The 25,016-nt window shown below is 35.6% G+C and overlaps 1 protein-coding gene across 1 annotated transcript in view; it reads left to right on the forward strand.

The window, feature by feature from the left end:
- The window catches only part of LOC149786104 (neuron navigator 2-like), a 367,654-nt gene that overhangs the window by 300,248 nt on the left and 42,390 nt on the right, over positions 1-25,016 (forward strand). Inside the window, exon 12 of the mRNA XM_089978115.1 lies at positions 11,333-11,416. Within this exon, the coding sequence (XP_089834241.1) occupies positions 11,333-11,416 (84 nt within the window). The remainder of the gene's footprint in view (positions 1-11,332; positions 11,417-25,016) is intronic.

Consider the following 25,016-nt stretch of genomic DNA (forward strand, 5'->3'; position numbering starts at 1 on the left):
TCGGTATTGGAAGTAATGGGAGCAGAAGGGGAACAAAGAATATGAAGCTGCTGGGCAGAATAGCAATCATCAAAATAATATCAATTGTAAAATGGCATCTGATAATCAATTCTTAAGTTCCCATTCTTATCCTATCACTACTTGGCATGAAGCCTTTTGAAGTTTTGCAGATGTTGCTACTCTACCATCAGATATGTTTGCCATTACTAAAATTTGAAAAGCTTTCAAATAACTTCACTAAAACCTCTGAACAGAATTTAACTGAATTTTCAGTTTTGTGGAAATTATTTAGATCCATTATCAAATATGGCTGCTATAACTAAATGTAGGAAAGTACTTCTCTAGAACCAGTTACCTGTACTTGATTATTAATCATCTTGACTACCAGTCAACCCTCTACCTGTTTTAAAGCTGCAAAGAGTTAATTTCTCTTTGACTCATATGATTTGAGGTGTACCTTGCAAAACAAAACTGTAAGTAATGACTTTTCATCAGTAAGATGGAGTTGCAAGACAAAACTCATTCCTCTCATTTATAGCCAGTTTCTGGGTTATGATTAATCACATCGTCTAAGTGCAGAGTCCATGACATTGCCTAAAAATTTGTCTAAAACTCTTAGCCTGAATGATCCATAATAAGCATTACATTATCTTTTTTCCATTAATCCAGTTTTCAGTATAAAGAAAAAACTTGAAATTATAATAGTTTTATTGTACCAAAACATTGCCAAATTAGACAGAATTCATCCTGGCATTTAGGCTTCTGGTATAGAATATTATCACCAATACTATAATTAGAAAAACCTTCAACCGCAGAACATAATTTGACCAAATTAGACAGAGAGCATCCTGGCATGAGGCCTTTGAATTTTATACTGATGATGCCAATCTGCCATCAAATTGGCTGCAATTACTAAAATTGAAAAAGAAAATAACAAGGAAATACTTCACTGCTGAACAGAATTTGACCAAATATTAAACAACAGAAAGATTGTTTGTAACAATGATGCCAATTTAGATTCAGATATGGCCACTATAAAATGTTAAACTTTTGAGCATATTTTTATGAACTGCTTAACACAGTAACCCCTGGAAGTTTTTGTTGTTTTCATCTGAAATTCGAGTAGGAAACACATTTTGAAAGATATTTCTGAATAGATCCAAAAATACCAACTTCCAGGTGATCTTCCAATAACATACTGCCTAGTTGTGTTAGAAACATCGTTTTTCATTGGCTATTTGGTTCGTGCCCATCTTATCCTACTTTTTGCAAAGGTTCATCTGTCTGTTTGCAGTTCGTAATGGTCTGCCTTCGATCTGAGACCAAAAAGTCTAAAATCCAGACAAAATCGATTTCAGCCAAGGGCGAATTTTGGGTAGAAAAAAATCGGATCCAAAAGATGAGGTTTTTCCCTCTGTATTTTGTAGTGCAACTAGAAATTCCAGATTTTTTTGTATCATTGTAGAGCTTCATCTATCTACCTTTATATAATACCACCCACTTTAGTGTATCATACATGACCTTGATGCTACAGAGCTCGGCAGTAGGCTACTACCTCCTGCCACTTAAACTCATCACCAGGGGTTAATATGCTAAAAGAATTTCACCAGCTTTTATAGAAAGCATTCTAGCTGAAAGGCCTCTGAAGCTTTTACAGATGATGCTGATTTGGCATCATAATAGCTGCTGTTGCAAAATTTAAAAAAATTGTAAATGGAGTAAGCATCTTATTAAACAGTGTTTCCCTTTACCTTCTTTTGTGCATTAGAGACTCCAAATTTTTAATCTGATCCCCAGTTTTGACACCGATATTTATTTTTTACTTAGTCTAACAACAACCCCCCAGTTCTGACACCCAAGGTATTTGTTACTCTCAGTTGTATACCCCTAGGGGAAACACTGATAATCTAACTTGCTCAGCCAACTGCCCTTGGATTGGGGTTTTAGATAGATAGCAAGCAATTATCAGAGGTCCATTTGTGTCTCATGTTAAAAGAAAGGATACAGATTTTGTGCTCATCTTAGGAGAACTGTGGTATCTTTTGGTAATTATTGACATCAGTGTTGGTGTGTAGTACAATTACTTCAATAAATATTCTTAAGCCAGCACCTTTTTCTCTCCGTTACTTTTTCACAGGTAGATATCAACTCCCTAACAGTTCTCCCCATCTTTATCTGTGTATGTCTAAAGCAGTTTTACAGCACTTCAGCACATTAATGGCTCTATTGTACAATCTAATGGTGATGTTCTAAAAATGTAAAAGTTAAGAAACGGTTAATTGCAGGGCAGCTTTGGCTGCTTTCTCTGCCCTTTTGTTCTCTTTCATACCAATAGATCTTGGCAGCAATTAGTACAGAATGATTTTCCTCATATTTAAAGCACTCAACATACAGCAGGACAAATCAGTTCAGTATTATATACGAAACATAGAGCTTAATTAATTCACAAAAGCTCACAGAACCTTTGTTTGAGCCACCCTACCAACTGATGTAGACATCAGAATCATAAGTAATTTACTCATCAATTATAACACAACTTGTCAGGTGCTTTGACAGTCTGGTGGGACCCATTTAAAATTTGTCAATAGTAATAATGACTTGCTGGTCTAGTAATCAGTTTATCTGACCCAGATTGAAACTCGTTTTGCCATAGGAGCAGGTTACCATATATACTCTTATAAGATAAGCCCAGTGGCAGACTAAAAAGACCCAGTTTTTCCATCGCATAATGCACCAGCAGTTTGTTATGAGAAATCATTAGAACAAACATTTACCCTGATCTGCAGGCACATTATGCTATGATAGATCTGGATCTTTGTTGTTTGTGTTTGACTCAACTTGCCAGCAAGTACATGTGTGCACATTCCTAATGGATACTTGCCTAACAAAAATGAGGACTGTTCAGATCCTTGCCTACTCAATTTGTATAATTATTTTCTGTATTGAATCATTGTCTGGAAACTTCCTCCTTTTGTTTTTGTTTATTTTTTTGCAGAAGAAGCAGTATTATCACAAATCTTCATAAATAAATGATCCTACTTCCATAGCACATTATTGATATGACTTAACTGCTCTCGCAAGGTTAATAAAACGAAGAGCTGAGGAAAAGTCATTTAGTTTTATTATTGCCCATTCATCAGGTTCTAGGGTATTATACTTTTTTATGGGCATCATTTTTATGAACTGCCAAGATATTCATCCAGTTTTGCATATAAGGCAAGTAACTTATTTAGCAATCTATTTCAGGGTTGTTTCACACATTTTTTTAAAACTACAAGTAAACATCAACATCAACATCAGTAAGTTTAACATTTGATGCACAATCCAAAATAAATTCTGTTCTTTGAATTGATGGCTGAAATTTGAATACAGATTAGCCTACCACAAGTTAGTATTAATGTTCAAAGTTAAGACTTTGTCCATAGTTACCTTACATCGTATGTTTCATGTTATTTCAGAAGAACAACACCAAGGACTTTGAGATTATTAAAAATGTTCATTGCAGACACAATTTCCAGTAAATACTTGTTAAAATCATGTATATGTGTGTTTGTATCAGTGTGTGTGGAGAGAGAGAGATGAAATATGGCTATAATTTAGGCTTTGTACACTTTGGTTTTGTATACTACAGACAGATAAATTTGGCAGTGGACACAATTTAACCACAGGTTTAGTTTACCATCAATTTTAGAAAGGTCTTCAGGGAATGCTTTTTCTGGAGTCCCACTAGTTTATTTATAAGTGGTAGGGTCAACCAAAGAGTAGTCTGTCATTTAGCATGTTGAACTAAAAGGGTTCATACAGAATTATGTACAAAAGGAAAACTCTCTTGCTTCATTAATACCCCATCCAAAATACATTTATATCAGATATGTGCTGCAACTCTAATACTCAGCATCACTATAATATTCAGTATCACTAGTGGTTAGAGCATCCGCCTCAGAAGAGGGAGGTCGTGGGTTCGAACCCTGGCCAAGTCATACCAAAGACTTTCAGAAATGGTACTAACAGCTGCCTTGCTTGGTGCTCAGCATTAAGAGGTTAGTGTTAGGACTGGTCGGCCTGGTGTCAGGATAATATGACTGGGTGGGACATCATGCTACATGTCTGCGGCATGATGCCCCAGTGTTAGACATCACTATAAACTGCCACACTGCAGACATCATGGCGATATGACTGAAAAATTGTTAAAGCTACATTAAAAATCCTAATCACACACACACATACAGCATCACTCAGACTAAACCACAGCATCACATAGACTAATTATAGAATCACTCAAACTAATATGCATCATCACTCATATACACAGCATCACTCATATACTTGGCATCACTCAGACTAATATACAGCATCACTCAGATGCTCAGCATCACTCTGACCAATACACAGCATCACTCATGTACTCGGCATCACTCAGACTAATACACATCACTTGTATACTCAACATCACTCAGACTAATACACAGCATCACTCAGATGCTCAGCATCACTGACCAATACACAGCATCACTCATATACTCGGCATCACTCAGACTAATACACATCATCACTCGTATACTCAGCATCACTCAGACTAATACACGGCATCACTCAGATGCTCATCATCACTCCGACCAAAACACAGCATTGCTCGAGATACTCAGCAAGAGAAGATACTTGATTCAGTAGTCTGCCCAATAAGAGAATCATTGCTGTGGCACTTAATAAAGTCATGTTATGGCAGTGGCACACACACACATACAGTAAACAGCATTGATCCAGAACTGATGTCAAAAGTGAGTTTGTACTTTGCTACCAAAGCTTTCAGACAAATCAAGACATGATGCCTCAGCCAATTTGTACACTTGCCCAGTTAAAAAGCTGATTATGCATGGGATATTTTTACTGTCCCCCAAAAGCTAGAACGTTGAAATTGATAATTTCTGTCTTTAAAATGGGCCCTCAGTTTCCTTCCACATTTTTCTTTACCATTTTTAGCTCTCCTTGTGATAGACCAGAAGAGTTTATGAGATGGTCTCTTGTCATTGTTGTTCATCTTTCTGTTCACATAAGTTTGTTATTGTTGCTTCTCCTAAACTACTTGAAGAATTGACTCTAAACTTTTACCACACATTCATCCCACGGTTTAGTCCAAAATGAACAGGGTGCTGCTTGGACAGCCAATATGGCCATCACAGTGGTCATCTAGAGAATCTTGTTATTGCTACTCCTGCAACAGGGATGGTCATACCAAGAAGTGGTCTTCATTGAAATACTTCATATGTCTAATTGGTCCTTATTGAAAATAGTGCCAGTCTGATGTCCAGTATAGCACCATGGTAGCCATCTTGAAAATCTTGTTATTGCTACTCCGCCTACATGGATGGTCATATCAGCTTGGGTTTTTTATTGAACAACTTCTTATTTGTCTACCTCTGATTGGTCCTAAATGAAAATGGTGCAAATCTGATATCCACTTTGCAACATTAACCATCATTAAAATCTTATTATTGCTACTTTCCTGAATGGATGGTTATCAATATGGGGTTTTCTCTAAGGATTTACAATGGTGACTGGCTGGACCTAAATAAAAATGGTGCCAATATGAAATTCATTATGGCCACCATGGAGGCCATTTATAAAAATCTTGTTTATCACAACTCTTTGTGAACAGACAGTCATATTGACATGGAGTTTTCACCAGAAGATTTCTTATGATGACCAGTTAGTCTTAAAATTCAAATTGTGCTATCTTCTTCTGTCCAATACAGCCACCACAGCAGCCATCTTGAAAATAATGTTGCTACTGTTGATGGGAAAGTCATATCTTCAGAATACTATTACCTCTTCTGCTCTCCAAATAAATGAGTATATCAACATGGAGGTTTTCACCAATAGACTTTTTATGATACCTAGTTGGTTCTAAATGAAAATGGTGCCAATCATACATCCTGTGGACCCAGGGTGGCCAAGTGGTCTAATGCACTTGCTTTTACCAATCACTGCCATCTCATCTCTGGCCATGTGGGTTCAATTCTTGGGCTCAGCCAATGTGGGTATGTGAGAAATCTGCCATTAGCTTCCCATGGGTTAGTGGTTCACACCAGGGTTCCAGGTTTCTTCTTCCATCAGTTACACTGGCTGCCATGTATGTGCTTAGAAATGGCATTGAACCCCAATACAACAATAACAACCAGTCGTACATCCATTATGGTTGCCATGATGACTGTATTAAAATTTTTGTCAATACATTTACTTCCCCTTGAATAGTGACAGTGGTTTTCACCAGATCATAATGAAAATGGTGCCAGTCATACATCCAGTATGGCTGCCTTGATGATAAATCTTGTTCTCTCTGCTTCTCCAGAATGGATGGTCATTATGACGTGGGGTTTTCACCAACAGGCTTCTTATGATGTCTACCTTGTCCTTAATGAAAGTGGTGCCAAGCTGACACCAATAAGCATACCACAAAAGTAATAAGAATATCTTGTTATTCTAAATGAAATTGGTGCCAGTTGCATATCCATTGCTGCTTTTGATTGCTTTTCACTAAGTCCTAAATGAAAAAGATGCCAGAGATATATCCATCATGGCTGCATTCGGGCTGTCTTAAAAATCTTCGTTTCACTACTAACACTGAATGGATGATAATTGTTACATTGGGGTTTCACCAATAGCTTGGATGTCTGCTTTGTCCTAAATGAAAATGGTGCCAAGCTGGCATTCAATTTGTACCACATCAGCTGGTTTGAAAATTCTGTCATCATTGAAGAATATCGGAGATGGTTTCAACAATCAACATTTAAAAGGAAGAAATAGTCTTATCTTGAATTCCTGGACATTTTTTTCACCCAGATTGTTTAATTTTTTTATGGAGAATAAATCTCAATGACTATGATCTATCATATATTAAAATTGGAATAGATCAGACTCCACATTGATCCCAATTAAGATTGGCTTGTAAGCAAGTAAAATAATTCTTGAGTGGTCTGTGGGGATTCGTAGAACAGATCAGTCATAATTGGACCTAAATACCATGTGGTCACTTCTTAGTAATGGAATGTAAATAGCTTCACTTGGGGCCAGACCTCAAGGAAATGGTATTGATTTCATATTGATAATGTTATTGTATATGAATCAGTCTGTAGATGATATTTGCTGTGCAGCATCAAAGAAAGATCCTTCCATTAGGTTTTCCCATATTATGATCCATTAGACACCACTAATACCACTTTAATGTTGACTTAAACATGCAGTACATTTTGCCACCAGCTATTAATCATAGCTTTGTATTTACAGTGCAACTGGACTGTTAAGAATCTTGCAAGACTACAAAAATGTGTTTTTAATTGGCAGGTCAAAAATAAAAATGAAATTAAGAAAATGACTCATAAAAGTCAGAAAAATGAATTAAAATTCCATCCCATTCAGTTGTCAAACCTCCTTAATTATGTGCATTATGATTATGTGAGCTTTCCAAGTCAAAGTATATATGGGTTTCACTTGACCAAAGAAAGTTCAAAATGGGTATATTTAATAACATTATAAAATTTGATCACACACACACACACACACATGTGGATCCAATAACATTATATGTATTTCATTTGGAGAGAACCACATTATTCATTGGTTATCATGTTAGACTCACATGCCAAATGTCACAGGTTCTAAGCCTACCCTTGAGATCAGGTTGACCACAGCAGGGTCTCACTGGACAGTGTAGTGAAGAACACCAGTGTAATGCATGGTGTTTAAACCCAATCCAGTGAAGAACTCCATTGGCCTACATGGTATTAAATGTGGCCACCATTACTAAAATTAGCCCAACAGTTTTTGAAGAAATGTCAACAGAAAGCAATTTACTGACCCAGATTGTTTAGCCATCTATTATTGCATTAACTGTTAGGCAGATGTGAGCCAAATGAATAAATTCAGACCTTAGACATGACCACTTGTTTTTTGGACTCTGGTGTACCTCCTCTAAAAAAAGTCATTATTCATTTGGAAAGTCAAAAGATCATGTATATACCATTTGTCTGATTCTCATTCTTATTTTGCTTATGGAATGCAGCTTTTAATAGTTTGTGGGGGCCAATTTTAATTTCATCATGAGCTTAACAATGGGGCCACACCTTACTTTGATCTTTAATGTATGATTTACACACGAGATATATTACTATGCATTAGAGAGGCCAGCAAAACTGCAACCTTCATTAATTTGGGATGTGGTATTTAGTAGTCAAGATAGGGCATGCTAATTTTATCTGCCTTGTACATAGATTGGGGTAATTTGTAGACTAAGCACAGACTGGACATCATGGTGTGAACCTTATTCTCAAGCAGATTGTCTCTGGAATAATGTTCTGCATTATTAATTGTGTATAATAAAGGTTTGTAGTTATCTTAGGTTGTGATTGAACTTGATCTATATGTGCTGGCTCTTGTTACACCACTAAATATCCAGTCAGATGCAATTATTTGATTGTATAGGATGCTGGTATATGCAGGTATTTTGTGTTTTCTTTAAACTTTTATCCATATCATTGTCCTGCCATGAACCATAGAAGAGATAAAGGTTTAACTTTTCTGATGGCGTACCTAATTGTTGGCATAATGGTCAAGTTAATTTTGGCATTTAGCTCAGTTTTACTAACACTGTTTTATGTACAGGATTGAATCTTGATCGTATTCATTGTGAAATGTGCTGACCATCACAGACAAAGATGGTCTTTGTGACATACTTCCAGACTTCATTGATTATGATAACTTCTTCTTTTAGCTCTTTGAATTTTTTTATACTTTTTGCATGTACAGTCTTGAAGTGTGATGGGTTGCATTTATCTTGAGGGAGAATTCTTGCCACTGATGAAAAGTAGATCACAGTGACATACTTTTCTTGCTATGGAAACTTTATAAGATTTATAGATCATTACAGTGAATGTGGCAATAAATAGCATTCAGCAAATTTCCATCTGCATTTGTTTCCTGTTTTGCACAAGTAGAATCAGACATATGGATTTGGAGCAACGTGTACAGGGTCTTTGTGTAAAATATTTCGGTGATACAAAATAAGTTACACTACAACACCAATTTGATTTCTCCCAGAAATAAAAAATCAGGAGTTAATTTTTTAACTGTATAATGCTGTTTCCTCCTTAACAAGTGAAGAGGATTTCCAGTAGGTAACTTTCCCATGACAGCTGTGTACAGTGAGTCATACAATTAAATGAAGCATCCACATTCTCAAAATTATTGGTAAATTCATCATATTATCTGTTACAATTAACACTCAGAAAGCTACATCCTTCCATCCTTTATTCACTGTGTTTTCCCAGGCTTTAAAAGTAATTTTTCTGAAAATTATACCTGGCGTTCTAAATTTAATCCACACCTACATAACTGCTTTTATCATACTGCATAATGATTTATATAAGGCACATTCCCTGACTTTAAAGACAGGCTTACTTTTTTGTTCTGATATGTAAAATCTTGAGTAAATAGCATTTTATAAAAACTTTTTCTTTGATATATTGCAATTACAGCTATCTACAGAGGATTTGCAAAAGAAATTTACAAAAATGAACTCCAGTGTGCCTCATCTTGAAATATCATAAAACTCTTGATGTTAATCTAAAGACATAGCTATACTTTGATAATGTTTTTGAGTAATAATAGAATAACTTGAGCTTTAAAAGTACTTGATATTAATACGCCACCACAAAGTACAGCCTGGAAGCTTAGTGTCCATTAGAAGCAGGAGGAAGGTGGCTTATTAGATCAAAATATTATTAAAGAATTTTGTAAACACTTATGTCCAAGATTGTTGATAAACTTTACTACCTCAGTGTTAATTCGTATTCTTGCCTGATCTGGCAGGTTACGGCTTGTTTGATGTGTGGTACTTAGACAAGTTCATGCTAAATAAACTTGCATTCACAGGTATTTCATATATAATGTACATATTTATTAATTTGTCATGCACAAATAGAGATCATGCAAGGTTTTCCATATTCAGACATTTACTGCAGTAATTAATTGGGGGAAAAACTAAGTGTTCTAACTCCAACTCTTGTTCTCTAACAGATGTTCTCATACAGAAATTCACATTTCTTCCTCATCAGTTTCTGTATTCAACTTAAGTTTGGTAATGTATTGCTATAAGTCTACAAATTTTCACTGATATGGACTTCTGTCTTGCCTGCATAGGTATTAAACTTTTTACCCTGATGTGCAAGGTATTAAATTGTATACCCAGTTGTGCTAGGTATTAAATTGTGTACCCTGATGTGCTAGGTATTAAATTGTGTTCCCAGGATGTGCAAGGTATAAAATTGTGTACCCTGATGTGCTAGGTATTAAATTGTGTACCCTGATGTGCTAGGTATTAAATTGTGTTCCCAGGATGTGCAAGGTATAAAATTGTGTACCCTGATGTGCTAGGTATTAAATTGTGTACCCTGATGTGCTAGGTATTAAATTGTGTACCCTGATGTGTTGGGACTTCCTGTCTTGCCTGCATAGGTATCAAACTTTCTACCCTGATGTGTGAGGTATTAAATTGTGTACCCTGATGTGCTAGGTATTAAATTGTGTACCCTGATGTGCAAGGTATTAAATTGTGTACCCTGATGTGCTAGGTATTAAATTGTGTACCCTGATGTGCTAGGTATTAAATTGTGTACCCTGATGTGTTGGGACTTCCTGTCTTGCCTGCATAGGTATTAAACTTTTTACCCTGATGTGCAAGGTATTAAATTGTGTACCCTGATGTGCTAGGTATTAAATTGTATACCCTGATGTGCTAGGTATCAAATTGTGTACCCTGATGTGCTGGGACTTCCTGTCTTGCCTGCATAGGTATTAAATTTGTACCATGATGTGCTAGTTCCAAACATGCCTGCTATTAAATTGTGTACCCTGATGTGCTAGGAGTTCCTGTTTGCCTGCATAGGTATTAGAGTGTATACTCCCCAGCTGACTTAGGGATATGTAGAATAGGCCTGATATGCCCTCCATATGTCCAATAGAGACAGGAGCTGTAATGGTGCAGTGGTTAGCATGCCAGACTTGTAAGGAGGGTGCAGATTTGGATAAGGCCAGGTCAGGTACCATAGTGTGTTCTTGAGCAAGAAACTCTACTACAATTGCCATGGGACTAGATTACCACCTGTTTGTTCCTGTATCATAAAACACCAAACCAAAATTAAATTTTATACCCAGATATGCTAGGGACTCCAGTCTTGCCAGCATATGCAGAATCTTAATAATGATTTTCGGACGTGAGACACCACGTTTCAACAACTGTTACTCTCTTGACTGATTATTTGTTCCTGTCTCTTTCCAGGCCCATGTGGTGGCAGCCTTTGAGCAGAGTCTGTCCAACATGACCTCCAGGCTGCAGCATCTTACAGCCACTGCAGAACAAAAGGTGAGTCCAATGACTTTACTATCATTAATAAGTCAGCTATGTCTGACATATTGCAGAGACCACTGAACTCAACCAGCATAAGTAAGCCAGCTATGTCTGAAGCACTATGCTGAATCTGATTAACTGTACCATCATTAGCAAGCCATCCATATCTTGGGCACTGTGCAAGTCCAGTGAATTGTACCAGGGTAAATAAGGTAGCTATGTCAGAGGCACTAACAGAGACCACTGAGTTTGACCATCATGTGCTGGGTACTCTGAACTTTAAAATTACCAACTGATCTTTACTGTCATGAGTAAACCAACCATGTCTGAGGCACAGTTCTGAATCCACTATACTTTACTATTATTAGTAAGACAGTCATATCTCAGGCACTCTGTTGGGTGCACTTAGCCTTGTAACTCTCAAACTCACTGTGCTGAGTACACTGAACTTTACCATCATTATTAGCAAGGTAGCCACATCTGAAGCACTGTGCTGAGTACGCTGAACTTTACCATTAATAGTATCATAGCCACATTTGAAGTACTGTGCTGAGTACAGTGAGTGCAGTGAACTTCACCATCATTTGTTTGTGAGCCATATATGATGCACTTTGCCAAGTCCACTGAACTCTACCATCATTATTAAGCCAGCCATGTTTAAGGCAATGTGTTGAAAAGTATGAGCTTTTTCTTTTCAGCAGTGTCCTAATACCATAGGTAGAATTTTCAAATAATCAAAAAAAGGAAAAAATATGTCTGCAATATTTGTATTCTCCCTACTGCTTCTGAACTTGGACTTTTTATCAGTCCATACCATTGGATATTTGAATCAGTCCATATCATTGGGGACTTTTATCAGTCCTTAGTATTTGTGAAAGTATTTGGATAACAGTTGAGTTCAAGTAACCAGTCAACTTTATTTCACTCATATTATATTGTGCTTGCTGTAATTATAGAGTTTACAAACCATACACAGTTTTACTGTACATATACCATATATTCCCTAATTAAAACTCCCACTCTAATTAATGTCCCATTCCCCCCCCCCCTTTAAGAACAGAAAATTTTAAAGATGCTGTGTAAGACCTGAGCTTTTCATTACCCATCCACTTCAGATCACAGCAAAATGCTGCAGCAGTCTCAGTTGATCACACTGTTTCAGTGTATAAATCAACCTCCTGTTGAGTGAAAAAATGTGTTAATCAGTTGATCATTTTAACTGGGATTATATTTACAGTGACTAAATTCATTGGCAGAAAGGCCCCACTTGTACATGTGGTCATTATTAGAGTTCATCAATAAACAACTTTAGCTTTATTTACTGTGATTTTATAAATACCCCCAACCCCTTTGGAAAATGTAATGCCAGGGTTGTTAATTATGGAATATATGATGTATGCAGTCCTGCATATGATCTGTGCCTGTTTTCTCTATATGGCTTGTATTACAAGTCAGTGAAATTTTTAAGCTCAGCCTATGTCCAGTTGCTAACATTAGCAAATATTACCAGAAATGTCAACAACAAAATAGTGGATATCTCACAACATACAGTACTGATGCTAGATGTCAAGATAAGCGGATTTTTATATAACAGTGCACTGTTTACATGGTTTATCAATATGGACAAAGAATTTGTTTGTGTAACAGTAGATAAATTTCATTGCATTTTATATCCAGTTTGCAACTTCATTTCATGGGGCCTCTGAATTTCTCCACTCCAAACCAATGGTTGTAAATACAAGTTTAAACAGCCAACAATGTTGGCAATAAAAAAAATCCACAGATGGTATATTTTGCTGCCTATAAGGAAAAAATCAAAGTTTGTGATATTGGCGAAGCCCTACACGATCCCAAAATAAACTTTTTATACATTATTTTTCATACTTTTAAGAAGAAAAAAGTACTTTTTCATGTACGAGAAAAATACTTATAAAGTTTCATGAGCCATACCACAATCGTCTTGTAATATTCATAGGTGATCTCTTCCCCAAAATGATAACAAAACTTTTTATGTTTTTCTTCATACTTTTAAGAAAGATTTTTTTAGCGTACAAGAAAAATATATGTATATGAAATTTTGGGAGCCACACCACGACCATGTTATATCTGAATTCATGTTATAACTGAGTGTGCTATAGCAGGGTCACACTGTATGTCAGAATGGCACAGAATATCCTGCTACAAATAACGGGGGGGGGGGGGGGCTATGTACTGTACTGCACATATATAATTGTTCTGTTTTTATTAGTTCTACTGGATCATCCATTAGCACAAGTCTGTTTTCACTATTTCTCCTAAACTACTTCAAGTAGTACACTGAAACTTTACACACATTTCATTCCGTGATGTAGTTGGTCCTAAATGAAAATGATGCTGCTCTGACTTCCATATGCCACCATGGCAGCCATCATAACAAACTTGTTGCTACTAATCCTACATGGGATTTTCACTTGAAGACTTTTTATGATATCTAGTTAATAATTAAAAAATTGTGCAGATCTCATGTCCAATATGGCCACCATGGCAGTCATCTTTAAAATGTTCATGGTTCCTGCAGGTCCTGGAATCTTGGAAAAGTTTTAGAATTTAGAAAATAAATTTCAAGGGCCTGGAAAAGTCATGGAATTTCTGAAGACCCTGCAAAGTTTCTTTAAAAGGCATGAAATTTCTGACATTGGAGTTCAAAAACTTGATAACAGAGTGCCAAGCACTGATCTCAAAAACTTGTCTCGAACAGAGCACAATTACAGTCAATAAATAATATATAAATAAATAATATAACAAGAATCAATTTACATAACAGTAGTTATTATATGCTCATTTTTTTCTCCGTTAACTTTACATTGTCAGAATCGTGCAATGTTTTATGATATTGAACTTGTGTTCAACTTCATATTGCATTAGGAACTACTTTGTAAACAAATGTGTTGTTGTTCGTCCATCAAGTCTATGAGGACCACTCTAGTCATCCAAGGGATGGAAAGGCAGGTTCTGTTCTGTGCATGCGCACGTGGCTGTGAGGCCAATCCTTGCACGGAATATTCGTTTGCATAAGTGACAAGGGATGAGTGAGACATCTCAAGGAGGGTTGATGGCACACACTTTTCTGGCTTGCCTCCTCAGCTCTGCAGCTGCTGTCCTGCTAGATTCGCACAACTTGGAGCCTTTGTTAATGGAGGAATGCCAAGTGACTTGATCGCTTGCTGTTTGCTCCCAGGAATCAGGGTTTATGTTGAACACTTTCAATGCAGCTTTCAGATTGTCTTTGAAGCATTTCTTCTGACCTCCATAGGATTGCTGTCCTTTCTGTAGCTCACCATTGAAGAGTCTCTTAGGCAGCCAGTGGTCTGGCATGCGTACATCATGTCCTGACTAGCATAGCTGGGACTGCATCAGAATGGTGTGGATGCTGGGTAGACCTGCTTAGGCAAGTACATCAGTGTCTGGAACCTTGTCCTGCCACTTGATGTTGAGGATTTTCCTGAGACTAGTGGTATGAAAGTGGTTCAGCTTCCTGGCATGGCATTGGTACACCATCCATCTATGTTTTGCATACGTAAAGTAGTGTGGGGAGCACAACTGCCCTGTAGACCTTTAGTTTGGTCTGGATGCTGATGCCTCTTCTATTCCCGACATTGGCATACAGTCTGCCAAAAGTTGAGCTGGCTCTGGCAATGCGAAATTCACTTCGTCATCAGTAGTGACGCTCTGTGAAAGTGTGTTGCCAGGTAGGTGAAGCGGTTCACTACATTGAGATTTTAGCCATTGACGGTTGAGCTCAACATAGGGCTTTTCAGGGGCTGGCTGGTGTAGGACTTCAGTCTTCTTGGTACTGATGGTAAGACCGAAGCTTGTGCAGGAGCTGGAGAACTTGTCAAGGCTGCATTCCAAATTGGCTTCTGAGCCAGCGTTGAGGGCGCAGTCATCATTCATTCCACATCAAATGGAAAATCTGTTACAATGCGCATTCATCCAAATTTCAATTTCAGGTAGACCAAAACACCATTTTCTTTCAAAAGTTATGTCTAGCACATGACTGAGTTCAGATTTATTTGGGCGGAGTTATGTGCGCATTAATAATGTTGTTATTGTGTAATGATGAATCTGCGATTGTGTATTTAGTTTGGAATCTGGTATACATTCAGTTACTTTGTTTCTTGTAATGTATTTTTGTTTATATAATTAAGCCTTAGGTAGAATTTAAAAAATGAGCATATAATAAAAAGGTTACTGCATTTATATGGAAAAATATGAACTCGTTTTGTCAGATGGATATACTGCACTCCTAAGGTCGTGCATTATTTCCATCCAAGAAACTTGTTCATACTTTCCCATACAAAAGCAGTAACCTATAAATCTCACATGATTTCTGTTCAGTTCAGTTAAAAAATTAATTTGGCCAGCCACACCTTTTGGATTAATTAGCACTTGACAATCTGACAAAGCGAAATTAATTTCTTGTGATTCACTTATTAGTCATTTTTCATATTTATCTTTCTTTATATTAATTTACTTGACAATACAAGATATTGTGGTCCTTTAGTTTTGTTAAATGACCCTGTTTTATAAAAATTACAGAATTTGCTTTTGTTAAGTCTGCATGAACCCCAAATGTTGTTATCCATCTTGAAAATATTGTCATTAGTAATATGGCCGCCAAGGCAGCCACTGTATCTTGAAAACTTGGTTATCACTACTCTGCCAGAGTGGATGGTCATATCAACATAAATTTTTCACTGAAGGACTTCTTTAATTCTTATAATGTTTGGATGGTCTTAAATAAAAATGGTACTGATCTGAAATCAATGTAATGGCCATCTTGAAAATCTTGTTATTGCCACTCCTGAGTGAATGGTCATATCAATATGAGGTTTTCAAACTTCTTATAATGTCTAGTTGGTCCTGAATAAAAATGGTGGTGATCTGACATCCATTATGGCTACCACAATGGCCATCTTGAAAATCTGTTGATTACAACTCTCCTACTTAGAAGATCATATCAAATGAGATTTTCACCAGAAGACTTCCTAAGTTGTCTACTTGTTCAGAGGATCATGGTTTTCTCTAAACGAAGATTCCTAGTCACACAACTTCAAAAAACCGATTGGGAAAAGTTCAGGCAAATTATTTGCAGTTTCCACATTTGGCAATTGGTTGTAACCAATGTGCCCTGGGGTATTTGTGTTGTTTTTTTAAACTCAGAAATAAAGAATATAGACTGTTGTTATTATTATTTTAGGTGTATTAAATTTGCATCTAAGCATATAATTTTTAGCTCATTGTAAAAGTATGACGCTTGTAAATTTTCACTTTTAAAAATACTGTTTATTTTTTAAAATAATCAATGTACAAAAAAATATGAAATAATGGTGTATAAAAAATTAAGGGCAACAGAAAATTGTATATTGTAGTAATAACAGATGTGTTACAGGTAATGTAAATTGTATGAAATATTTAGGGACTATAGAAAAGTATGGACTGTAAAGTAGTAATAACAGATGTGTTACAGGTAATGTAAATTGTATGAAACATTAGAGACTACAGAAAATTATTGACTGTAAAGTAGTAATAACAGACGTGTTACAGGTAATGTAAATTGTATGAAACATTAGGGACTACAGAAAAGTATGGACTGTAAACTAGTAATAACAGATGTGTTACAGGTAATGTAAATTGTATGAAACAATAGGGACTACAGAAAATTATGGACTAAAGTAGCAATAACAGATGTGTTGCAGGTAATGTAAATTGTATGAAACATTAGGGACTACAGAAAATTATGGACTGTAAAGTAGTAATAACAGATGTGTTACAGGTAATGTAAATTCTATGAAACATTAGGGACTATAGAAAATTATGGACTGTAAAGTAGTAATAACAGATGTGTTACATGTAAATTGTATGAAACAATAGGGACTACAGAAGATTATGGACTAAAGTAGTGACAACAGATGTGTTGCAGGTAATGTTAATTGTATGAAACATTAGGGACTACAGAAAATCATGGACTATAAAGTAGTAATAGAAATTTTGTGGACAATATGCAGTACACAGACTCATCAGGAAATTGAAGATTCTGCTAGATAATTGACAACAGTAATGTTCATTTCAATCAATATCATTGAGAAGTCGTAACAAATAACATGTTTGCTATTTTAGATGCTTGTTTACTAGTTTTGTAAGATTATTTTTGTGTGCAGCACATTTTCTACAAAATACAAGTATCAGTAAATGGGTATGTAACATAATTCTTTATAGTTTTCAGCAGCACAGGGCTTATCAGTGTTCATGAATTAAACCTTTGATGTAAAGGAGATCAGGTTGCCAAATTCTATTTAGAACGTGATAAAGGTAATATTGCCACAAATAACCTTGATGGAAAGGGTGATTTTACACATAATACAGATATTCTGCAGTGGGATTCTGATATAGGGTGTAATAAAAATAATTCATTATTTACAACCATGATTCAGCTCTATTTAATTTTATCTCAAAAAAAATACTTGTTTGGTTAAAGTCTACTTTTAGCTGGGGATAATGAAAGAGAAAAATATTTGAACTGCAGCTGTATGAATCATGAATAAAGTTCTTCACAACATATCAGTGTGTGGGTGGGTTCAATCCCCAGCCAAGTCATACCAAAGACTTACAAAAATGGTACTAACAGCTGCCTCGCTTGGCGCTCAGCATTAAGAGGTTAGTGTTAGGACTGGTCGGCCTGGTGTCAGGATAATGTGACTAGGTGGGACAGTATGATACATGTCTGCGGCATGATGCCCCAGTGCTAGACATCACTCTAAACTGCCACGCTGCAGACATCATAGTGATATGACTGGAACTTTTTTGAAGCTACGTTAAAAATCCAAAATCTCTTCTCTCACACACACACATACATCAATTATACAATTAGCAACTCAAACATTCCCAAAATGACAAGAAAGTAGCTAGACCTTTTCAGTATCCATGAATTGTTGCTTTGTATTTCTTGAGACAGAACCGGTTTAAAATAGATTTTCAAGCATGTCTTAATTTCACAAGAGATTGCCTCTTTTTAGACTGGCTAGAATGATTGTATCTTCAGAACTTGGTGTGTTTATAGGTCACGGTGAGCTGCTTTTTTGTAATTTTATACACCAATGCCCTCCCCCTCTCTCTCTCTCTCTCTCTCTCTCTCTCACGTCAGTACTAAATAAAGATTATAGTAATAGACAATAACTAATTATCACTGAAGCACAGCTTTATTCAATGGTTACTATGGGACATGATATGGACACATTATGCTACATGTCTGCAGCTTGATGCCAGTGCTAGACATCACTATAAACTGTCACACTGCAGACATCATAGTGATATGACTGAAAAATTGTTAAAGCTACATTAAAAATCCAAATCACACAATCACACACAGAACTGAAATCAATCAGCATGTAGGCATTCATCAGATCAGGACAGCAATTTTAAATGACAGGATCAACTCCTTCCACCCAGATGTTATTGTGATGCAGCATTAAGTTCTTGACAACTTAATCTTTAAAAAGAATGTCACCTTGACCACTCAATGAAAGAGTTATTATAATTATATATTTTAACTCCTTGAATTAACAAATGAATGTACTTTATGCCTCTCTAGTCATGAAACGTGAGATGAAGTAGTCCATTGTTGATTTAGATGCTGACATTCTGATTTTTTATCTCTTCTGGTCATAAACCACAGAGTTTATTAGATGGCAGGCATGTTGTCTGTTGCCTGACATTGATCAGTCCATCCACTAGCACAAGTTTGTTATCACTACTCCACCCTGAACTGCTTGGGGGATTGCCATGAAACTTTACACACACATTCATCCAAGGTATAGTTGGTCCTTAATATAAATGGTGCTTCTTAAATCTAATATGGGCACTAAAGTAGCCATCTTAAAGAGTCTTATGGCTTCTGAATGGAAAGTCATATCAACATGGATTTTTGACCAGACGACTTCTTAGGATGTCCAATTGGTCCTAAATGAAAATCTGTTGCCAGGACATCCAATATGACCACCACAGAGGCCATTTTGAATTTCTTGTTATTGCTATTTCACCACAATGAATGGTCATATCAATATATAGCATTTTCACAAAAATAATATTTTTATGATATTTGGTTGGACCTAAATAAAAATCATTCCAATCTAACATAAAAAATGGCTACCACAGAAGCCATCTTAAAATCTTATTATTGCAGATGATCTGAACAGAAACTTACAGCATGGGTTTTTCACCAGAAAACATATTATATTGTCTAGTTTTTACTCATTGAAAATGGTACTGGTCTGAAATCCAGTAGGGCCACTATGGAAGCCATCTTGAAAATCATATTATTGCTATCCTAAATGAAAAGTCATATTAACATGGGATTTTCATTGGAAGCCTCTTTGCAGTGTCTAGTTGGTCTTGAATAAAATTGTACCAATCTGATATCTAGTATGACCACCACATTGGCTGTCTCGAAAATCTTATTACTATTCCTAAAAGAAAAGTCATATCACCATTTGGTTTTTACCAGAAAACTTTGTATGAGGTCTAGTTCGTCTTACATAAAACATGGTGCTGATATGGCATCAAATATGACAGCCACAATGAATGGTCATATAAAAAAACATGGTGCTGATATGGCATCAAATATGACAGCCACAATGAATGGTCATATAAAAAACATGGTGCTGATATGGCATCAAATATGACAGCCACAATGAATGGTCATATAAAAAAACATGGTGCTGATATGGCATCAAATATGACAGCCACAATGAATGGTCATATAAAAAACATGGTGCTGATATGGCATCAAATATGACAGCCACAATGAATGGTCATATAAAAAAACATGGTGCTGATATGGCATCAAATATGACAGCCACAATGAATGGTCATATAAAAAACATGGTGCTGATATGGCATCAAATATGACAGCCACAATGAATGGTCATATAAAAAAACATGGTGCTGATATGGCATCAAATATGACAGCCACAATGAATGGTCATATAAAAAACATGGTGCTGATATGGCATCAAATATGACAGCCACAATGAATGGTCATATAAAAAAACATGGGGTTTTAACCTAAAGTCTTTAAACGGTATCTGGTTGGTTCTGAAATGAAAATTGTGCCAATCTTACATCCAGTATGACTATGATAGTGTCTAATTTGAAATCTTATCACTCAGGAATATCAGAGGGGGTTTTAACACTCTGCAGTTAAAAAGACAAAAATTCTGGAAATTCTTTTTATACAGTAGATTGCTGTCCCTTCAAGGAACTCTTGATTCTTTATTCCCATCAATATCAAAAGATAATAGGACATTGTAGCATAATGTGTGATTAATGGATATCCAGTATATGATAGGACTTTTGCTAAATAATGTCTAACTTGGTAATTATCCATTTCTCAACTTTGTCCACAAAGTTTAAAGTAAAATATTTGATCTGATGATTTTGTCACATTATAAGAGATTTGTCTGTGCACACTTAATGAGCAGATGGTTTAAGTGCAAAAGAGAAACATGCATATAGTGTGTGTGTGTGTGTGTGTATGAGAGAGAGAGAGAGAGAGAGACCCTTGTCAAGGTTTCTACTTATTTTAAGTACAGTGAAAAACTTTAATGAATCTGTAGGTGGGGATTGTACTTTATACCAAATGTTGTTCATAGTGATTGGTAATACAAGCTTTTGTTAATAAAATCAGTGGCCTTCCATTATCGCATGGTTTACTGGATTCATTAGAAAGGTGCTGATTTGTAAACATGATGGTTTTATAATGAGGTAGGTTCAATATTTAAACTCCATGCATCCCAAAAATAAGATCCATTACTACACTCTTGTTGTATGAAGGACCATTTTATACTGATTTGAATTATAACTGGATTTCGACAAGCAGATAATAGTCCGACTCCATATAGAAATAGCATCCCTTGATGTAAGCTTTCACCCATTTTTGCTGACTTCCTTCTGCTCACTTATCAACAAGAAATAGAGCTTCATACTTGATTTGTTGGAGAGCAATGGAATTTATCCAAGGCTGACTCAGGTCTTATTTAATAACAGGGAGATTGTTTTGGTAAAGATAACCTAATGATACAAAATGTTATTCCATCATTCCTTGGGCACTGTTCTCTTTTAATGTTTTTTTTTTCTTTCTTCTGGTGAGTATTTTCCTGGGCACTACCTCCCCCCGCGACCAGATAACACTGTTGAAAAGTTTCCAAGGAAGAAGGTAATAATAGATTTTGTCAGTATTTCACATGAGGTAATATGACATTCATTAAATGATGTTGACAGTGGTGAAAGGTGTATTATGACCATCGGCAGAGGGATGTGTATGCTGTCCAATAACAAATCTAAGCCAATCAGAACTCTAAAATTTGCCTTATGATGTACTGTTGGGCTGTATATATCAATGAAGGACATTTCAAATTGTTTTTTTGCTGTTGATATAATTTTCATATAATCCCACTCAGGTGTGGTCTTTATTTTATTTTTTGCTTCTGCCATGACATGTATTGAATGAAAAAAGAACAATGGACCTTTAAACCATTTCATCTTATTTGAAAACTCAGTATTCTCTTTCTGCTTACAAAACTTGATTTTGAAATCAATAGCTTATTTAAACAGCAATTATGACTGGTTTCTTCACTTGTCAGTAAATATATACAGTGAAACTCCTCAAAACGAAAACTTTACTATACCAAAATTCACTCAAGAATGATCTTTTTTTTAGTACCAAATTTTTCCTTCTTTAACATAATTTTTTCCCCCAGTAAAGCAAAATACCTCAATTCTAAATGCTAAAATAAATCTAGATCCCAAATTTCAATTTTATACTTTTAGAATAAAACATAAAAACTGAAACTCAATTCAATCTTGGAAATATATTTGGCTTCTAAATTCCTTACACACACAGGAAACAGAATAATTACCATTAGCATGTATTGTAGTAGGCTTACCTTTGAGACAACGACCCAGAAAATGTCTGAAGCGAACATAAGGTTAAAACAATACTTGACCTATGTTGGCACACATTAGGACTGACAACAGGCTAATCCAAAGTCTTTGCCAGCTTTTAAAATTTAAATCATATTTTTAATAACTAAATGCTTGTAGATAAACCATTTAAGACTAGGCTTATCTTATTATCTAATTGTGATTGGTGCTTTTCATTTGTATATATGATCGGTAGAACATTGTTTGCTTGTTTTTCCAATTAAATGTCGGCTGTATTAACCAGGCTTGTGATTTTGCTTTTTGATGCTCTTCCTTGTATACAGAGACAAACAAAGCAGTATTTTAAAAGTCAGGTTCACTGCATTCAGCATGGCTAATGATTTTGACACCAATTAGTAAAATGATTCAATTTGCATTTTTGGAAATGTTTATATCTGCCTCTTAGAATGACATACCCTGAACCTTTAGATCTTGTATGGAGATTTAAAAACTGTATGAGTGATTAGGATAAGCATTATTTGCCTATGGCACAAGAAATGGAGTCATTAGCACTCAGCAACGCTCATAGAAGAAAAATGTCTGGAAAAATATACAACGCTCCATGAGAGCCATGCTTTTAAACTGTGAACATTATGAATTATACAGATATTTAAACATTGTAAAGTATCTTGCATAATTCCAATGAATTATGAATTATACAGATATTTAAACATTGTAAAGTATCTTGCATAATTCCAATGAACTTGTGGTAAAGTTATAAAAAAATATCTCATTCCTCAGATGTTCTTTATTATGAGGAATGTATTTCTGTGTAATAATGGAATGATTTACAGAATGCATCTGGATTTTTATACAATAAAGTAGGTTCTTTTGGTACAATGTTCCCTGTTTATAATGCTGTTCATGGGAACCATAAGAATGACCCAAATTAAAAGTGAGGGAAGCTGATAATTTTGTTGCAAAAAGGCTATGTATTCATAGTGCATTGCAACAAAAACAGTATTTAAGCATGCGAATTGCATAATGATTGGGTAGCAATGTTGTCAGATGGTTACTTTGATGTAACATATTTGCAATAAACTGAAAGTCAGACAGCCAATACAGAGGCATTATTTGGAAATCATAGATTAGTTGCATTCAGAACATATCCAGCTAAAGGGCTGCTTACTGTGTAAACAGTCTGAGCTGTACACAACCGTATAAGAATCTGTACATCCATTATCTGCACACAATGAAGACAATATTTGCGCTTGAACAGGTTATATTTTCTTTTCTTTCATGCCAACTGTCACAAATCTTTATTTTGAAGAAATTTCAGCTAGATTCAATATGATTTCTTCCAAAAAGTTGTAATATTGGCTCTTCTTTGATACATGGGGAAATTGTTTTATAGCCCAATGATTCACGATGGCAACAGTTTTAATGCCAGATGGTTTAATTTTAATTAGACATTATCTTCATAATTATTGAATTAATGTACGTGTTAAGCAGATCTGCATTAGAAACAACAAGAAAAAGAATAGTAATAGTTTGCATTACTAACCCAGCAGGCAGGAAAATGATTTAATCTGCACAGAGGAACAGGTGCAACAGTTGCAGCAGCATCCATGCCATACACAGGTGCAAATTCTGTTAATAATATATACACTCAATCAGCAGATTTCAAAGTTCCACCCGTTAGCCACAGCTGTCAGTCAGTAATTGCATTATTAAAATTCCAGTGATTTTGGTCTGTATGATATATTACAAATTTGCACCTGGACATGTCAATGCATTTAACCATGTTTGGGCACATTTCACTATACAATGCAGATCATTCACTTCACTATTATTCATTCTATTTCTCTAAAGATTTTTATTTTATGGACAAAATGTACTGTGTATTGTATTTGAATAGTTTATTAAGAAATTTAAATTGTGCTAAAGAGTAAGCGTGCACATCAGTACATCTTTTAATTGGTCAGGTGAAGGTCAAAGCCAGTTTGAAATATCATGAAGACCCCTCTCTGACTTCATAATGCACCAACAGTCTAAGTTCATGCTGTGTGCTTCTAATGATTCTAAACAGAAGCTTAGATTTTGACTGAGAGATACAGTAACAGATCTTGATCTGATTATACAGTCATTCTAAGAGGCAGATATAAACATTTCCAAAAATGCAAATTGAATCATTTTACTAATTGGTGTCAAAATCATTAGCCATGCTGAATGCAGCAAATTAGTTCTTGTGTTGCAGTCGGGGTCATAGTTCACAGACTGATGCTTAACAAAGATGCCTGATGTGCAGGCAGCATATTTAGTTAAGTGATGACACAAGGAATGATAATACACTGGATGCTATTACACTACTGGTAAAACAGCAAAACAGAGGGTACCTGCCTTTTTTCGTGGAAAATGTTCACAAAGTTATTTAGCCTTATACTGTAACTTCATTGATTTTTGTAGTATCAGTCTTCATTTCTTTAGCTCTTTAAATTTGTGATTTGAAGCAACTATCAAAGTCATACAAATATGAACCCAATGAAAATGAGTGAAATCAATGCATATGATTTTTTATATATAATCTATAGTGAAATATTGCTAATATGGACTCTAGAACGTCTTGCTAATATGAACTCCAGAATGTCTTGCTATT

This window comes from Sinohyriopsis cumingii, chromosome 12 (assembly GCF_028554795.1).
Source record: "Sinohyriopsis cumingii isolate HCF-2022 chromosome 12, ASM2855479v2, whole genome shotgun sequence".
Classification (NCBI taxonomy): Eukaryota; Metazoa; Mollusca; class Bivalvia; order Unionida; family Unionidae; genus Sinohyriopsis; species Sinohyriopsis cumingii.